Source organism: Mustela nivalis, assembly GCF_964662115.1.
Source record: "Mustela nivalis genome assembly, chromosome: 16".
Classification (NCBI taxonomy): domain Eukaryota; kingdom Metazoa; phylum Chordata; class Mammalia; order Carnivora; family Mustelidae; genus Mustela; species Mustela nivalis.
The window spans coordinates 33,312,030-33,331,874 of record NC_139035.1 but is presented as its reverse complement, the minus strand read 5'-3'; the positions used below and the strand labels follow the sequence as shown (position 1 = coordinate 33,331,874).

Genomic DNA, 19,845 nt, shown 5'->3' with positions numbered 1-19,845 from the left:
CGACGTATATCCCGATGCCAGTACAGGTGAACCCCGACAACCTGCCGGTGCTGCTTCGACATAAACGAGACTTTGAAATAACAGCAGCCATTATTGCAGCTATCGCAGCATCCGCCGCCACTGCTACTGCTGCCGCGGTAGCGTTGACAACCTCGGTACAGACAGCCGCCATGTTCAACAACGTCACAGGAATGGTCGCTGAAGCATTGGCTACGCAAGAACAAATTAACGGACATTTGCATGCTGGGATCCTTATTGTAAATCAAAGAGTTGATCTAGTACAGGAACAAATAGATGTCTTAGAATCTATAATCTCAACAGGATGTATACATAATATGGCGGGACTTTGTGTTACTCCCGTAGCTTACAATAACTTGTCAATAGCGGCCAATCTGTCTCGACAATTGGGAAGAATGCTTAATGGTACCTGGAACCGTCAATTTCAAAATTTAACTAGGCAATTACGAGCTCAAATTATATCCATAAATTCTACCAAAGTAACTATTGCACATGTTAGTGAGTGGAAAAAAAATGTTACAGCAATCTGTTTTGTTCCTCAAACAGTGGGCCGGACTTGGTGCCATGGCTGTTCTCTTAATCACAGCTAACATACTAATGTTACATTGGGTGTGTGGCCGTGTCCGTCGCAATCAACGACAATAACACCTCATGGTTCAAGCCATGATGGCTCTTGAAGCTGGTACCTCCCCCCAGATATGGCTAAGCATGCTAGATCGGTAGTCAAAGACGGGTAAGACTGATCCCACACCATAGCAACCTAAGACAGGGGCTCTTCGACCAGGGAGAGTACCCCATGACGGGTAAGCATGTGTGCTGAGGACTGGCAACCTAAGACAGGCACGATCTCAGCCATTATAAATAAATAAAAAAGGGGGAGATGTCGGGAGCCAGTACAGGAGGCCTACTATAAGAGCTGTAAGGGACTGAATATGATTGGCTGTTCATTTAGGTCCACTCACGCGGGAGGTGCATGAGCACTGCATTCTGATTGGTTAACACTGCCTGTATAAAAACGCATGCGCCCGGGGTTAGAGAAGAGGAGGAAGAAAAAAGCGATTAATAAAAATGTTCGCCGCTACATGAGTCTCCGAGTCGTTCTTGCTGGCGAGAGCGACAGCTTGGGAAAAGAAATGTCAATGGGATGGTTTATCCATCCAACTAATTTGCAGTATTTCTCTTCCTCGCATGTGCAGTTATATGACACGCTTTCAAAAATATGCAGAGTTTACAACTTGCTCTGTAAGCTTTACACACTATAATAACTGTGCCCAATATTACACTATTTCACAATAAACTTACTTCTGTTCCTCAGGACACTGATGTTTTTTATCCTCTGGCTACCCTTCCTTCTCTGCCCAGTTGGATAATGTATGCTCCTAATGGGTTGCTGTAGGAATCCTGGCTACTCCATTCTGCACATCCCTGTGAGGGAGTGTGCACACTCCCGTGACCTCATCACCACTGAGAAGAGCTGTCCTAAATCCTGGTCTCCATGCTTGACCTCCAGCCCAGGGGCCAACTGTTTATATTCAACTGCCTCCCCACATACTGCTATCCATACAACATTAAAAAAATTTTTTTAAAGATTTTATTTATTTTGGACAGAGAGAGACACAGCACGAGAGGGAACACAGGGAAGGGGAGTGGGAGAGGGAGAAACACCTGGATGCAGGGCTTGATCCCAGGATCCTGGGATCATGAACTGAGCAGAAGGCAGAGGCTTAATGACTGAGCCATCCAGGCACCCCATCCATATAACATTTTGAAGCCAACGTGTAGACTCTTGATTATTCACACTCACACAGGTCCAGCAAACAAGACAGATGAGTTCTTAAATTTTTAATTCCTCAATAATTAACATGCAGTATTATATTAGTTTTCAGGTGTACCATATAGAGATTCAACAATTCTATATATTACTCAGTAATCATCACAATAAATGTGCTTTTAATCCCCTTCACCTATTTCAACCATTCCTTCCCCCACCCCCACTCCCACTTCCCCTCTGGTAATCAGCAGTTTGTTTTCTAAATTTAAGGGTCTGTTTTTTAGTTTATCTCTTTTTTCTTTGTTCATTTGTTTTGTTTCTTAGATTCCATATATGGGGGTGCCTGGGTGGCTCAGCTGGTTAAGCGTCTGACTCTTGATTTCAGCTCAGGGCGTGAACTCAGGGTCATGAGATCAATCCTCCCATCAGGCTCTGTGCTGAGTGCTGACGCTTCTTGAGATTCTCAATCCCTCTCCCTCTGTCCAAACCCTCTACCAATGCTTTCTCTCTTAAAAAAAAAAAAATCCATTATGTGCATGAAATCATATGGCATTTGCCTTTCTCTTACTGACTTATTTCATTTGGCATTATACCCTTTAGATCCATCCATGCTGCTGCAAATGGCAAGATTCCATTCTCTTTCATAGCTAAGTAACAGTCCACTGTGTGTTTGTGTGTGTGTGTGTGTGTGTGTGTGTGTGTGTGTATAAACATATAAACATCACACCTTCTTTTACCCATTCATCTATTGATAGGTCCTTGGATTGCTTCCATATTTTGGCTATTGTAAATAATGCTGCCATAAAAACAGAGGTACATATACCTTATCAAATTAGTGTTTTCACATTCTTAGGGTAAATACTCAGTAATGACATTACTGGATCATGTGGTGGTAATTCTATTTTTAAATTTCTAAGGAACCTCCATGTTTTCCACAATGGCTATACTAGTCTGAATTCCAACCAACAGTGGAGGAGGAGGCATTTTTTCACATCTTTATCCTTTTGATTTTGCCCATTCTGCCAGTGTGACATGATTTGCATTTCCCTGATGATCAGTAATACTGATCAACCTTTGCATGAGTCTGTTGGCCATCTGTCTCCCTTCTATGGAGAACTGTCCATGTCTCCTGTCCATTTCAGATAGATTATCTGGGTTTTTTTTTCTTTTTTTGATGTTAAGTTGACAATTCAAATGCTGATTCCGTCTCTCTGATTCTACCTTTCCCTCCAGTTCAAACCACTGACATTTCTTCTCTAGAGTGCGACCAGCGTTTCTGAACAGGCCCCCTTAGCCACCTCCACCTTTCATTCATTTGATGCCAGAGTCATGCTGACAGGACACAGTGACCAAAGCTCATCTAAGTCTGATATCTTTCAATGACTTCCCAACGCCCTCATGACAATGTCTAGGGCTCCCTATCATGGCCAGCAGTCTTGTAAAGCCCGTCATTACCAGGACTCTGCTCACTTGTGCATCCTATTCCCAAGCCCTATTCAATTCCTGGCAATGACCTCAATTATGTCCGCACTCCAGACCTCCCCGCCTCAATTAACTTCAGCTTTGAGCAGAGACCCCACATGCCTCCCACCCTCTCACCCACGCATCCTTCGGTTTCACCTGACAGGCCACTTCTTGTGGCTCTTGACATGTGTCAGAAAAAAACCGCGGTAAGTTTCCTCATGATCCACATTTACTTCGTCCACAGACAACCCCACAGCGGGACTCGTTATTGTTTGTGCTCTCTACCAGACTGTTACCTCTGAGGACTATGGGGGACACCTCACTGCACATGTAACGCCAACCACCAGAGCTGAATGAGCGCCGCTGTCAGTTCCAGACACTATCTTAGACCAAAGCTCACATCCTTTTCTGCTCAGCCAACTTCTTTCAGAGATATCAACAAATCATAATTTTTTTCTTTGTTGTTTTATACCTGTCTTCAACTGTTTTCATTGGTTGAATGATAGCTCTTTTCCTTAATCAGGGTATTTGATTTCTATGATGTCAAAATATTTACACTTTCTTGGTATATTTTGGGCCCATTCTCCATTACTGCTATTATTAGAAACATTAACAACATAACATAACATTACATAACAACATTTTAACATTACGAATGGAGAACTCCAAATAATGGGGATTTTATTTTTTCCCAAGTATGATAACTGAAGACTCTACATCTTTTTTCTTAAAACAATAGTTGTGATAGTATTAATAATTTTAGAAATAGCAAACGTTCAACACTACCTATACTATTATTTTAAGTACAATTTAACTTGTCTTCATACTCATCCTACGGCTGGGCACTATTGCCCCCTCTCTAAGATGGGCCAGCTAAGGCACAGTAGGTTAAGTCACTTGCCCAGGCCAACATCTCCAGCAGCCAGGCAGCCTGCTTCCACGACGGACACTGCTTCTCACCACACTCCCTAAAACCCTCCCACGCTTACACCAACACCCTGCAATGCCATCCTCAAGAAATGGTCTTCTAACGAGTCTGGAGAAATTAAAGGAACCCTGGTTTAGATTTGCTGTGTGCTAAGTCACACATAAGGGCTCAAATGCCCTGAAGGGACAGATAACATCATGCCTACATTTTAACGATAGGGATTGTTCATTCCAAACTATCCTGTTGCTTTTCACAGTGATTGGCTCTGTGTTCTAGTCCTCGGCCTTTCCCTTGCCTCCCTTGCCCTCTAGCTGCCACACCAGGCAGCTCCGTGGTCCTTGGGAGTCCCCAGCTACGTCACAGCTCTAAGCCTCTGATCACACTGCTCGCCTCTGAACACCCTTCCTTCCTGCTCAGCTGCAACCCCCACTCAACTCCTGTCTTTTTATACTGAATCCACTCAGCTACTCCTCTAGCAAGCACCATCTGCTTCCCTCGGGAGGCAGTGCCCAGTGGCCTCCTCTTGGACTGTCCTCCGCATGGATCACTCAGTCACTATCACGGGTTTCTGTGTTCAATAGTTCCCCTGGCCGATTCCATTATTCACCCATGCGGCCATAACACCAAGCACAGCATGATGTCCCTCAGAGGAGCTGGGCAAAACCATCTGGCATTCAAAGGACCACTGGTGTCCAACAGAACACCTCGCTGAAAGAATATACTGAGATGTATCTAATACTAGAAAAGCATCATCTTTAAGCTTTGGCCAGAAAGACCTGGCCACAGGATTTCCTCTGTTGCCTAACTCCCAGTATTCTGGTGACCTGGCAACTGACCAGATAAGGTCATGCTCTCATTGCATTATAACCTGTAGAGTAAGGAAGTAAGAAACTACCCTGGAAACACTTAATGGATCTATCCTGGCTTCATCCACCAGAGAGAAAGAAAAGACCTAAAAGAGACACCACTCAGCAGGAGGTGGTGGGTTCTGTCCAAAACGCAGACCCCTTCTAGAAGAATGAGACTGGTTCTGAATTAGACGAATGTTGGCTTCTACCACCTCATGCAGCTGGCAACTAACTACCTCTGAGATGGGAAGCCTCCAGGCACAACACTGCCTGCTTACAAACCTGCTTCCCGGCCTGTGAGCTGCTTCAGAACTGAATGTGTATTCTAGTCCCGTATTTTCCCTGCCCGACATAAGGAGGCTCATTTGTACTTTCTCTAATTTCATACCTATCCTGATTTTACCTTTGAACTTTCCACTTGGTCTTGTGTTTCCTTTGCTGCATTTTTAAGTTTTGCTACCTTCCATGTTGCATCCCAGTCATTTTGTTTTCTCTCTTCCAAACAACATCCAACGTGAGCTCCAAGGCTCATCTAAACCTGATCCTTTTTTACAACATTTTTTTGTTTTCTTTTTATTGCCTCTGGTCCCTCCCCACGCTACTTCCCCCACAGAAATGAACTTTTTCATGATCAGGAACAAGCAAGATTAGAATATGGTGAGCTCTACAGTACAGGGAAGACAGAGCCTCTGTGATGGTCAGCTTCCCCTGACTTAGCTTAGACACCAGGCACCGTAGAAAGGCCATCCTGAGGACAGGTGTTTAAAGAACCTTCCTCCTGGAAGCGGGAGGAATTATTGCTGGCACTCTAAGCCCCAGTTTCATTATAATATATATATAATATATATAATATGTATATTATATATATTATATATTTCATTATAATATGTATATTATATATATTATATATTTCATTATAGGATTTATTGGGTGGGAATCTTCAGTTTCCATTAATGGGTGTAGGGGAAACCAGAATGACATTATATATGGGTATATATATATATATATATATATATATATATATTATATTATTATCATTCATTTTCTGGTACTCAATACTTACATAAGAGTGTGACACTGGGCAAAAAATTGCAAATCTGGAACCGCAAGTGTGACAAGACAGAGAAGCTCTCTACATTCTCGTGGGGAGAGCAGAAAACATGTTTGCAGGGGTGACTTTCGGGGGATTTGAGCTGGAGCATGTGCGTCTGTCTGAGATATGGTGGTCAGAGAGGGGCCTCCTGAGGGGCTGACACCTCAACTGAGCTTGAGAGATAAGAAGGAGCCAGGGGAGAATGTTCCAAGTCTGAGGGAATAGTAAGTACAGAAGCCCCACAGAGGTGGAGTTTGGCCCACCAACAGTTCCTAGCAATTGGTAAATGCTATCAGAGGATCAAGCTCCTTTCCCCCAAAGCACTTCTTTTGGGTTATAACGTACTAGCGAGTAGTATGTTTGGTCTGCCACTCCTGATCAATTTTAGCAACTATTTTTCCACCACCACTGTGTGCCTGGCACTGGGGTTCTAAAAGTGAGCAAATGTGTCTGCTTCTATTTGTGTGAGTGCAAGCAGAGCAATAGTGAAATCAGGATCATAAAAACGGACAGTTTTGTTATCACTTACCAGCGTATCCTCAGGACCCAGTATAGAACCTGGCACATACAAGTCAAATATGTGTAGAATGAATACTACTAAGGAAAGAATGCAGCATAGAAACTGTACATGCAACAGGATCCTAGAAATAACTTGGGCAGAGAAACACAGGTGCAGATAAAGACAGAAATATACCAAAGTACTGAAAATGGTCGACACTTCATTGTAAATGTGTTACACACCTAGCATGTCTTTTTAGCATGAACACTAATTCTTATTCAGCGATACAGTAAACAAATTTATTGGGTGGGAATCTTCAGTTTCCGTTAATGGGTGTAGGGGAAACCAGAATGACATTATATATGGGTTATTTCTTACTCAGTTGACAGTAAGCTACCAAAGCTTTTAAGATTAATTTAGAATTCCCCTCAAATATGGCCCACCCACATGAAAACAATAGCAAAAAGCCATTGGGTAATGGAATTGGATAATGTCTCTTGAATGGAAACAGGAAGATGATTTTATATATAAAAAAAAAAAAACTAAAAGAGGAACACCCTTCAAACCAATACCAGTATGATCACGGACAGCAAGGAGACTTGTGCCTTTAGACACAAAACCTTCTAAGCCCCAGGGGCCCGCAGCATGCTTGCCCCCGGAGCCCACTCACCCAAGAGCTGCCACACTCGATTCCCAGCCCCCATGCACAGCAGACAGTGGGCTTTCTTACCCCACACCACATCCATACCACAAGCCTGGTTAGTTCCATAAAGCACACACCCGGTAACACCCAACCCGGGGTCTCCCAGCCCGGCACAAACAACGCCCCTCTCCCCAGTGCCATCACCCCGGCAAGGAACACGGGGAAACCTCCCACGGGAAACCTCCCAAGGATCCTAGCAACAGCCACTCGCACTCGGTACGGAGACCAAGCAGTCTCCCCAGGCCCCGCGTCCGCGCTCCCCTGCCCCGGGTGCCTCTGCCCGGAAGCACCCCGCAAGCATTCGCTGGGGTCACAGTTCCGCCCCGGGAAAGCACAAGCCGCGCCCAACACCATCCGGGCTCACTGCCCAACTGCTCCCAAACCTTCAGCTCCCGCACCACAGGGCCTCCACCCCCTGGGTACCCGCAAAACACGACTGGGGCCGCCCCAGCACCGCGCCTGTTCCCGACCACCAAGCAAAGCTCCCGGGCCCCGAGGACCCGTCGGCCAGCTCCCCGACCCGCTCAGCTCGCCGCGGAAGTGCACACCCCCTCCAGGCTCTTACCAGAGGGCTTGGGTATCAGGAGCACTGCGGCCATCAAAGAGATCTTAAAGCAACACAAAAAGGAAAAGCGCTTCTGCAGACAGCAGGGATGGGCTGCGCGCCGCGCGCAGGACACCACCATCTTCCCGGAGACCCGCGGGAAGCTGAGAGTCCGCCAAGCGACACTCTCCCAGGTCCGGGAGCAGACGCAACAATCCCCGGCTGCCCGGGGTCAGGTGCCAGCCGCGAGGGCGTGGCCTCAGCGCCGTTTGCGCGGAAGTGACTCTCCTTCCTAACTGGGCGGGGCCTGGGCGCGGGGCCCAGCTGACCTCTGCGACTCGGCGTGGGAAGGGGAGGGTCTGGCTGCGGCGTCATAGAGCTGTTTGGTCCTTTCCGCGGGCGCCAGGCGGCCCCGCGACGCTGCCTTGCGCACTGACCCGACGTCCCCGGCGGCTTGCGGGGCTCGGCGGGCTCACCGCCCGGACTCAGGAGGGTGCGAAGGGAAGCAGAGCTGGCGGGGTCCACCTTGTCCCTTCTCCGGAAGCGAACGCCCCACTGAGCGAAAAGCACAGTGACCTGAAACTAGAAACCCAAGGCCAGGCGGCGGGTCGTCGTGGGGCCGCACCCCTCGCGCCTGCTGTGTGTACTGGGGCGTCCGAACGGCCCGACTCCCTGGCCCTTGTTTCAGGAGTTGGCATGAGTCGGGCATATGGAGGGACAGTGCTTGTGATTTGTGGGGCTCTCAGCATCTGCTCTGGGATCCTCTGGAGGCCTGAGAGGTTTCAGAATCTCAGAGGTTTGGGCGCTGCACTCCCAACCCCTCAAGTAAAGCAAGGTAGATGAATTATTAAACAACACCGGGCCATTTGCATTTGGGGCCTCACCTCTCTGGGGTCCCTGCCCTTGAGCAACTAAATGCTTTATTGAAGAGGGAAAAAAGATGCATGAGAAAGGTGAGGACAAGGGTGTATTAATTGCTCATCTCCTGGAAGTGCTTTAATAAAGCCATTATTGTTGGGATGGAGAGGAATCCATAAGAGGGGAAATTTTCTGATGACCCAATCTCTCTGTGGAAAATTAAGAATGAGCCAGACCTATTTGTAGCATTCTGACTAAACCTGTATGACTAGGAAGGGGAAAAAAAAAAAAGTCGCAACCTGCATTAAGGGAGTACACAAAAGGCATTGACATTTTCTTCCCATTAGCTAGCAAAGAATGACAAATGTCAGCCAGTGTGAGTAAATGTATGGGGGGGGGGGGCAACACCTTCAAACTTAGGCTTTCAATTTAACTTTTCCATATGTTAAGTTTTTAAATGGCCGTGACTTTTAAACCACTGGTTGCATTTGAATTTTATCCCAAAGAAATCATCAGAGCTGTGACCCAAGATGTGTAATTTTGGGAAAAATAAATCTTCAGTGTCTAGCCAAAGAACAAGGAATTTTTGATAGGTGGTTTTATGCACATCTATGCAGCAGGAGTTTAAAAAAATCTACATGAGAAACTACAATATATATGTAAGTTTAAAAAAAAATAACTGATTCCAAATAAATGTTTGTCTTGGGCATTCTCATAGAGCAATTAGTTTAAACTTAGCCATCAGTGATAGGATTATGAGTATTTCATTTTCTTTATGCTTTTCAGTTTTCTATATTGACCCTGTGTTTTAGGAATGAGAGGAAGAAAAAATTTTTTCAGTCCAACCTATGTATCAACTACTATTTTGTTCATAGAATGATGCCACTTGATCCCGCATCACACAGAATTAGGGTATAACAATGCTGGGGAAAGGTAAGCTTTCTGTATTAACCTCAAATGCATCTTCTGGAATTACAAAACTCTCTGTATATTTAAAGATTTCTGTAGCTGAGAGGTACTAAAAACTTTGTGGGTTCATCAAACAATGGAATTGCCTCTTGTCCCAGAACAACACAATGTTTGGATTCTTGATGGCCTTTGAAACAAAAGGTATGGAAATAATACCTAAAACATCTCACTGTCTTAGATTCTAAAATCCAGACACTCTATCAGAACACTGATTTAAAGGAGGTATAATTAAGGAGAGAGTGAGTAAGAAAATGAAAGGGGATTATTTCTGTTATTATTGTTACAAAGAGTTATATAACAGAAATGTCCTGTTGTCCAATGTTGACACTTACCCGTAAAAAGAGACAGTCTATTTTTCTCGGCCACCATCTGTATACAACGGTATATGTCAGTTACATCTTAGTAAGATGAAAATACTTTCCCATCTATTTCTAGTCTTAGAAGTAAGTTTATTCTCATGCGTAAATTAAAAGGTGGCAAAGTATGGCTAGTGTTTGGTTTCCCAGCTACACAAACTAGATTAGAGTCAAGAATTGGGGTTTTACTGGAACTTTCTTTCAATCAGTAAAATCTATGCTGGGGGATCATCCAAGACACTCTAAATATAATTGGATAATTTCACATAGATTAAATTATTTTCATTTGCCTCAATAAAGGCTCCATTGGAAATTTGGAGCCCTTTTCCGTATTTTTCTGACAAGCTCCTTGACACAGGGATAGAGTTTTCCTGCTGTAGCTCCAGTGCTAAGACAGTTCTAGGTCTGTCATAGGTGCATAATAAATGCCTATGAATACTGCATGAAAGAAATGGGTATTGCTGACAAATGCCTCTAACCTGTCTCTGCCAGTTCTCCCCCAGCATGGATTTACCAAATAAGGGCTGGGAAGGTTCTGAGAGATTTTGTTTTAATAAACGTAGACACTAGGAGCACGGGTTTGCCTCTAAAGGAGGGAGCTACAACTGTCTGCCCAGAAAACGTCCTGTCTCAGGCAGTGCAAGCTGTGATAGGAAGTGGAGCTACTGTCTGTCCCTTAGCCTTGAGATCATTTCAGTGACTTAGTTCAAAGGGAGAGTGTTGACATTGAACATCCTGTAGCCTGGACAGTAATAGAACTCAAGAGCCAAGGCTTTGAGTGAGTTGGGGCAGTAAAGGCTCCTGGTGCCTGCAACTCCCCTAAAGATTTTTGTCACCCTGCCCAAGTGGCAAAGAGGAGAGCATGGAGAGTACGCCTGTGTGTCGAACAGGTTTGGAGCTGTGTGCTAGATCTCCTTTAAGGCCTTATGAATGGCACTAGGGTGGAGGGAAGGGTGTGGGAATGTCATTAAACAGAGGCCAACTTGTGAAAAATTAATCTGAATGCCAGATGCTTCTTGTCTTCTAAATTAGTGTATTTCCATCATGCTTTTGAGAGAAATGGGCCTGTGAGGACTCTCAGAAAAGGCTTTCCACTGGCACAGTGAATTACACACTAGGTTAGCTGTGAAAAGCTGAAAGAGACTGGCTAAACAGAGCTAAGATAACCCATCTTTTTGATGTTGGCCTTGGGAGCTGTGCCACCTCCGTTTGTACCTGGTGAGCACCTGCCAGACAGTTGACCTTAATATTTAGCTGTTACTGGCAAGAACATTCTAGTGATAAGCCACACCCCACGCAGGGAGGGATTCTGAAACCATTAGGTGCAGAGAGGGCGGCACTTCTCAGAAGGAAAGCATGTTCATTTTGTTTCCTCTTGGATTTTGAAGGCTTTAAAAAGTAAATATATTGCAAACCATGTTCCAGACAGATTTAGAAGGAAAAAAAATCTTTTATTCCTCTCCCATTATAGTGATGAAAATAGAACATACCCTTTAAATGTCATAGACTTTTTAACTTCCACGTCAAAATTATGTGTACACAAAAAGGAAATGAGAAACAAAATTAGATTGTTAGCACTAAGAATAATCTTGGAGACCAGCTTCTCAGATGAAAAATGTAAGGCCAGAGGTTAACAGAATTACTCAGCAATACAAATGAAGTTAGACAGGTCAGTATTTCACCCATAGTTAGTATAAGCAAGATTTCCCATAGATCACTGATGTCACAGGCAAAAAATTTTATGAATTCCTTGAAATTCAATGGCATGGTCATCACAATGCTCACTGACCTACTGCATTCCGGGGGGATAAAGAAATTTACATTTTTTTCTTGTGATAGGGAATGTTAATTCTAAGAAAGGCCAATTCCCATCAGTTAATTTCTAGCCCTTGTTTAAAGTGTGCTTCTTCAGAAACTCAAGACCTAATATATTTCCCAAGGTTTCCCCAAGTTTCAACTAAGCAAAACCATTGAGGATCTTTTCATATATTGATTGGTTACTTGCCTTTCTTTTATTGAAGGCCCAGTTGGATATCCTTTCCCTATTTACAGGGGGGAGAGGCCAGGAGGTTTGGTCTTTGACATTTTTACTCTCTAAATATCTCAGTTACCCTTGTCTATGATAGAGGTTGTAATTTTTTCCTCCTAGTTTGTCAGTTGACTTCGTTAATGCTGTTTTCCCCCTTCTATGATTTTAAAGAAAACTTCAAGTTGATGTCCAGTTCCCTCTTTATATTTATCAAGGTAAGTGTGGCACAATACACTTGAAAAGCAACCCAGAATTACACAGTAGTTAGCAGTCATCATATGCAAGTCTGTTGTTAACTACCCAGAAAGATTCTGGTATCTTCTAGATCCTTAGCATGGCCGATCTGTAAGTGTGTGGACCAGTTACGGACTCCAGGACCACTTATTTAGCGACCTGTACATTAATGTTGCAACTCTTAAATTCATGGTTTCCAAGTTTATTGAGTATATTCTGAATCTATACAAAAAGTAAGTTACTTGCTTTATAATAAAGTTATCCTTTTATTTAAGTTAGTATGTTTTAGACACACAGTACAAATTGCTTTTGAAATAGAGCCCCAGATCTCATTGTTTAAGAAGTTTCTCTTGAAAACCTCTCCCCCTTCTGTCTAAACAAAAGACACTGTGGTTGCTTCAGCATTGTATATAATAAACAGAAAATACTTTTTTCCTAGTGATAGCAAAAACGGATCTAGCTATATTTTTCTGTTCTAATAGATTTTGCTCTACAGAAGAAAAAGTGACTATTAAGAAAAATCTGTGTATAAAGAAGCAAACATGTATGAAGAAAGGTTAGCAAAAAGCAAAATATTAACAGTGGTTATCACTGAATAGTATAATTATGTGTGACTTATTTGTTTTTCATACCTTCCTCCTGGATTTTGATCCTCTCATTAATGAGCCCATTCCATAGTATGAACATTTGAAAGTGAGAAAGGGAAATCACAATCTTGTAAACAAATCCAAAGTGACGCCGTCTTCCTTTCCGTAACTGAGACTATTTATAAACCCTGAGTGCAGTCTTTTCCCCTTACTAGCTGAGGTGTGCATTCAGCAGGGGAGAGCAGGAGGACTGACAGTAATCCACGCTAAGAGGAGGGAGCTTTTACGGGCTCCTGGGAGAATGTCAGCATCTTCTTGGGCACATGTCTGGTCTCTGCGAGGTCACGTCTGTCACTGTATGAGTCTCACATCTTACTCTGTTGAATAGGCTCCTTTCCAACAACTTGTGATTCAAGGTGTTCCTCAGCTCTGTGGTACTTTGTAAAGGAAGGGCACTGAAATAGCAGGATATTTTTATTCAGGTGACAGCATGGGTGACAAGGGAACAACCCAAGAATTTGCTGCTTGAAATGGTGATACTAGCGTTACACATAATTACGAGTTCAGAAGACATGTTTCTGCCCTCCTTCGTGGTTGCTGTGTAGGGCCCAAGAAAATACGGCCAAAGTTGAGACACTGAATAGATAAGAGAGAGATTAATGAAGAAGTTGACCTTTCCTCGTCGCTTTTTTTTTTTTGCCAAAGGAAAAGTGTTCTCACAATTGAGCAACTAAATAGAAAGAGCCTCGTTCCAGAAACATAGAGGTCCCTCATAACACACAAAATATTTCTTCTCTCTTTTCTCTGAGCCAGGCCATGGCAGGGAGAGTAAACAGGAGCTGGTAGTTTGGACGAGGCTCTGCCTCCGAGAGCATGGCCTCCCCCTACGGCAGTCACGATTTGCAGAAGATACCATATAGTCCAAGATGTCCAAACACTTCCCTGGCCATGCTTAAGGCCAGGATGACTGTCCTCCCACCAGGGGACAGATCCCTGCGGAGGCCCAGCCGCTCACCTGACACCCCCTATTATTACTGCCACCTGATCCCTCCGTGTTCCTCTCTCCACCTCACATGATTTCCCAACATAATTTATTACCTGTGTCATCTTTGAACATTCTCATGTCCTTTAGCACACAGCAGTGTCTTTGGAGTCTGCCACTTTACCCGTGTCACCCTCTCGGGCCTTGCACCTGGCTTGGGCACAGGGTGCAGATTTTGAGTCATTCCTTGTCTACCGTATGTTGCCACAGATGATCAGCCCTGCTCCTGGAGAACATTATGGCCAAAACTGCGGTCTTAGAAAAGAGATTGGAGACAAATTCATTAAGGACTTCCTACCATTTATTAAAAGTTTGTCAACAGTGAAGGTAAACAGTTAGACATGTACCTTGATGCAAAAGAACACTTCCAAAATGTTAGTTAAAATAAAATTTTGGTAAATTTACTCACATATTAATACTTCTCATTTGATAAAGTCTCTACTCAGAAATTTAGGGAAATTTTAAAAGGAAGTACTTACCCATAAATACAAAGTGTGGTCCATGTCATAATTGACTAATCCAGGAGTGCCTGGGTGGCTCAGTCAGTTAAGCATCTGACCACAGTTCAGGTCATAATTTCAAAGTCCTGGTACAAGCTCACATTGGGCTCCTTGCTCAGTGGGGATGAATTACTCTTTCTCCTTTTCCCCTGACTTGTGCTCTCTCTCTCTCTGAAATTAAAAAAAAAAAAAAAAAAAAAAACTGAAAAAAAAGGGACTAAGCCATGTTTGTAGAATGTAGGAATAACCAAGTGAATAGAAGAGTGTTAATAGGCAAAAACAAGAAATATTGTGTTGAATACTATGCAATATAGGTTTATAGGTTTTCTGATAAAGGAAATGGTTGTCATTTGGTGAAAACAAAATCAAAATTCAATATTATAAAGTAAGTACAATTTCAGTGGATAGCCCTGCAACATGTAAATGTAGGCAAACAAGCATAAGCATACCACCTAGTGGGTGGAGGCTATTTCAGGTCATTTTTATATTTTTTAATATTTTTCTTTATTTTCTATATTTTCCTTAATGGGCACTTATTATTCTTAAAAGGAAATAGTTTATTTTAAAAATGTTACAGACAGCAAGTGCAGGGAGTTTTAAAGATTGACATCACTTTGGACTGGGGCACTTTGGGGAGAGCTCCTTGGGTAACTAGAGTCCGAGCCTGATGAATGCACCTTAAATTGGAAGAAAGCTGGTAAAATGTTTAGTAGGTCAGTAGCCTGGCAGGAATGAAGAGGAATTAAATGCTACTTAAAGCATTGTGAAACAGTTTTTAAATTAAGTTTTGTAAAGACACACACAGTCTCTGGGGCTCTGTGGTTTTCTACTCAGCTTTGCTGTTGTAGTTGTAAATAGGCCAACAGTAGGTGAGGGAGGCTGCGTTCCAGTAAGACCTTATTTACAAAAACAGTTACTTTTAGGTTCCATGATTTCTACTATTCAGTTATACGTTGTATGCCCATTTGGGTTGTAGCATAATCTCCCTTTTTACCCCAATCCTTCAGCAAACAGCTTACAATTTACTACACAACACCTGTGAGGCCAAGCTGGGGCTCTCAGTTCTGGAATGCAGGCATGAGGTGTGGTGACAAGCCCCTGGGGGTGGGGGAGGGGCACAGAGGGACAGAGCAGTCCTAGGAGGACAGGTGAGGCAGAGAATTGAGTCAGAGCTGGGAAGCAGGAAATGCAAAGTCTCCACAGGATCCTGAGGTGACCCTGTGCACTTAAGGGGAGTGGGGGACCCGGAGGCACCTCCGCGTGGCAAATGCTTGGGTTCCACAAGAAAAACAAAAGCTTCCCTCTCAAAGGTTCACAGCACCCCTGCACAAAAATACAGGAATGCTCTGTGAAAACAGTGCCCATGCACAGCGCAGATGGCAGTCCTCACCCAACTGCTGGAAACAGCCAGAATCCAACACAACAGCAACCAAGGCATTTCCACTTCCTGTAGTACCTTCTGACCCCCGGCCCCAGGGATCCAGCTAGACCAGCAACCTATGCAGATCCTATTCTCATTTTTCAGTACTTGAGCTTTCCAAGACGTGAGTTCAGGATTTACATGAGGTACCTGCTGCTGTCTGCCTGATTGGTTTGCAGAGTCTGAGGCTTTACACTGGTGTCTTCTTGAGGACGTAAATGGATCATCTCTTTAGGTTTCCCATCTGTATTCTTGCTAATGGGCAGAAGAGGAAAAATAGGAAAATAGCTTAATTATATACATTTCAGTCTTGGAAGAAATTCGTCAGTGGCCTTCACTTTGAAATTTAGGGCAGACTTTGCCTAAGTTTCTGAAATCTTTGTGAGATATGTAAAAGGAAAACATAGCCAAATCCCACCTTTCAAGACTAAGTCAAAACTTGAAGGAGGGGCGCCTGGGTGGCTCAGTGGGTTAAGCCGCTGCCTTCGGCTCGGGTCATGATCTCAGGGTCCTGGGATCGAGTCCCGCATCGGGCTCTCTGCTCGGCAGGGAGCCTGTTTCCTCCTCTCTCTCTGCCTGCCTTTCTGCCTACTTGTGTTCTCTGTCAAATAAATAAATAAAATCTTAAAAAAAAAAAAAAAAAAACTTGAAGGAGAAAAAACTATGAAAACCCCCCTGTACATTGTGTCAGAAGAGCCTGAATTCTTACAGAGAAGTGTCCCTGCCTAAAGCAACACTTCCTTCCAAAGCAGTTCTGACTGGCAAATAACCTTTTACCGCTGGATTGTGATATTGAAGCCTCACAAGGTCAGGGGCTCTGCACAGTGGGTCTGACTCAAAGCTTTCTCTTCTGCTTTAGTGAAGGTAGAAGTTCTGTGTTCTGTCCAATTAACGTCCACAGTTTGGAGAGCAGCAGTCCTTGTCAGGAAGCATAGGAAGACTGACAGTATTTCCAAGGATTTAATGCTTTGAGATGCCAGTAACGATCATGTGTGAAGAATAATAGCTCACGTTTTCTTTCTTTCTTTCTTTCTTTCTTTCTTTCTTTCTTTCTTTCTTTCTTTCTTTCTTTCTCTTTCTTTCTTTCTTTCTTTTTTAAGATTTTATTTATTTATTTGACAGACCGAAATCACAAACAGGCAGAGAGGCAGGCAGAGAGGAGGAGGAAGCAGGCTCCCTGCTGAGCAGAGAGCTGGATGTCGGGGCTCCATCCCAGGACCCTGGGATCATGACCTAAGCTAAAGGCAGAGGCTTTAACCCACTGAGCCACCCAGGTGCCCCAATAGCTCACATTTTCTGACCTTCATCCTAAGCGAAGCACTGTGTTAAGTGAGCTTGGAACTACTGTCCCTATTTCACAGACCAGGAAAATGAAGTTCAGAGAAGGGAAGTGTCTCCCTGGGGGTTTCATAGCCAGTAGGTGGGAATGAACACAGCTCTCACTGTTCACAAGTCTTGGGATCTCACGTGGTGTACTGCTCTGCCTCTTCAAGGGCCAAGTAAGCACTTCTCTATACAGAAATTAAATGAGACATGATGCGATCCTGGTACCTTTAGGTTTCGAGTATGTGTTGGTATTAGGGATTTCAGGGTGGAAGCACAGTTAAATCACTTGGCCACTTGCCAGTACTTCATTACTCAGTTACTCTTTACCCTTTCTTAGAAATTACAAGGAGGGCATCCCTTAAGACAAAGAGCAAGAGTGAATCAGGAGCCAAAGATTTCAGAGGGCGAGGAAGGGCAACTTGAGGTCCTTGGGTGAGGAAGAGCAGAGGGTTGGACTGGCTGGTATTCAGGGAGGGGCTTCCAAGGAACAATGGCGAAGTGGTTATCTGAGGAATGGTTCTAAGTGGTTTTGAGTGATGAGTGGGACATGCCTAGCCACCTGACTGATGGGAGTTAATGGGAACATGGAGTAATGCACGGATACTTTATAATGAGTGGTCTTAATAGTTTTGTACTCCAAGCCTCAGACTAATGAAGATTTTAATGACTTATCTGAGTCAGAGGCAGAAACAAGAGGCAGGGATAAATGGGCTGTGAATGGAGGAGTCTAACATTTTTCCTGAGTGACCAATGCATGACTTCTGCTAATTAATCTTTGTCACAAATTATTGTATAAATATACAGTGAAATATACAGTAAGCAGATGGCACATTTTTCGCTAGTGAAAGGCCAGTAATGTTAAATTACAGAACTTGCTAGACTGTGTGAAGGGACAGGAACATTTTCACCAAACCTTACTAGGGACAGAGTCCTTTACAGAAATACTGTAATTTTCTTATAAGCTAATATAATAACAGACTTCTAGCATAAAATATCTAATAACAGACTAGCATAAAAAGGGAGAGATTTCCTACTGTTTTCTAGAAGGATACTGGCCTAATGTACCAGAGTAGCTTAAAAAAATTCAGTAAAATTGATAGGGGGACAATATTGGAAGAAAAAAGGAAATATTCCCCCTTTGTACTATATGCAGCTCTGGGTGATACAGAATGAGATTCAGAACTCATGACAGCTGAAATTGTTACTGGGAAGCCGAATGGGCTCAGGATTCTGAGTTCCATCATCAAGACCAAAGCCCTAACCCTGAGCAACTTCCCACTGGTATGATTTTAAGCAAGTCACTGAAATTTTCTGCTTTGGGAGTCTTCTCTGCTTTGGGATAATGATGTTATTTGGCCTATCTACATCGCAGAGTTCCTTTGGAGACCAAAGACAATATATTTTAAAGTATTTTGTAAGCAAATATATTACCGGTTGTTATTTTATTTTTTTAAGATTTCATTTATTTTTGTAAGGGAGGGGCAGACAGTGAGCAGCAGGGAAGGGCAGAGGGAGAAACAGACTCCCCGTGCTAACCAGAGATCCTGACGTGGGACTTGATCCCTGAAACCTGGGATCATGACCTAAGCCAAAGGCAGACGCATAACTGACTGAGCCACCTAGGTACCCCCATTATTGCTATTCTTATTATTAATCCTGTCTACTGTAGAAGTGGAAGTCAGAAATCACTAAATAAAAATGATTTTGAGTCTGATATGATAGGTGGTCTCTGCTCACAAGAAGCTCATTTTCTGCCAGGGGCACTGTTAAGGAGTATAATAGAGACCAAGGACACAAGAGATTAAAAAAAATAATAATTTAATAGAGTGGGCAGTGTGGTGTGGGGGCAGAGGGAGGAAATGCATGGAGTAATTAGACATCCTGAAACTCGGAAAGCTAAAGATCAAGGACGCATAGGAAATCATCAGTGATGTGATGTTAGTCTCGCACAGGCTTACTCGGAGCGCCTGGGTGGCTCAGTGGGTTAAAGCCTCTGTCTTCGGCTCAGGTCATGATCCCAGGGTCCTGGGATCGAGCCCCGCATCGGGCTCTCTGCTCAGCAGGGAGCCTGCTTCCTCCTTTCTCTCTGCCTGCCTCTCAGCCTACTTGTAATCTCTGCCCGTCAAATAAATAAATAAAATCTTTAAAAAAAAAAAAAGAATAGAACAGGCTTGCTCCCCAAATTCAGCGTTAGTATATTCAAACAAAGAGCAACCTTGAAACCTAGGGTAAGTATAGGACAATTAGAAATGTACTACCTGGTAAACAGTTGGAGCAGAATTCTGTGATGGAGGAGAGGGCTAGTTATAGCCATCAGGTCCTTCAGTCCCGGATCACACCCCCACCGTGAGAAGACGCCACTAATTACAACACTGCTTTCGGCTGGACCCTAACCACCACCTCAGGCCGGTGACTTGGGTTTATAGCTGCACTTTTCCCTGCTAACACCACTTCTGGCCACTTCACTCCTCACTTGCTGGTTATACAAGGCATACAAAAAAGTAATTTAAAAAAATAAGCAGTTTGAAGATTTATAAGAAATTAAAATTAGACAAACGTAGAAAGGCTATATTATCTATACACCCATAGACATGACCTCACTTTAAAGCCCTCCCAAATGGGACTCACCTAATCGTATTAAATTTGGCGTCTCCCC

The 19,845-nt window shown here is 43.6% G+C and overlaps 2 protein-coding genes across 20 annotated transcripts in view; both read right to left on the bottom strand.

Moving 5' to 3' along the window:
* Positions 1-9,550, bottom strand: part of LOC309850284 (membrane cofactor protein-like) — a 44,438-nt gene extending 34,888 nt beyond the window's left edge. For all 19 annotated transcript variants that reach the window (XM_082704003.1, XM_082704001.1, XM_082703990.1 and 16 more), the window contains exon 1: positions 7,890-9,550. In XM_082704003.1, coding sequence (XP_082560129.1) covers positions 7,890-8,010 — 121 coding nt within the window. In that variant the 5' untranslated portion in view covers positions 8,011-9,550. The remainder of the gene's footprint in view (positions 1-7,889) is intronic.
* A 3,437-nt stretch (positions 9,551-12,987) lies between these two features.
* CR1L (complement C3b/C4b receptor 1 like) overlaps positions 12,988-19,845 on the bottom strand; it is a gene marked incomplete at its 5' end in the record, with an annotated part of 178,044 nt that continues 171,186 nt past the window's right edge. Inside the window, 4 exons of the mRNA XM_082703050.1 lie at positions 12,988-13,356; positions 14,000-14,198; positions 14,423-14,614; positions 16,014-16,118. The remainder of the gene's footprint in view (positions 13,357-13,999; positions 14,199-14,422; positions 14,615-16,013; positions 16,119-19,845) is intronic.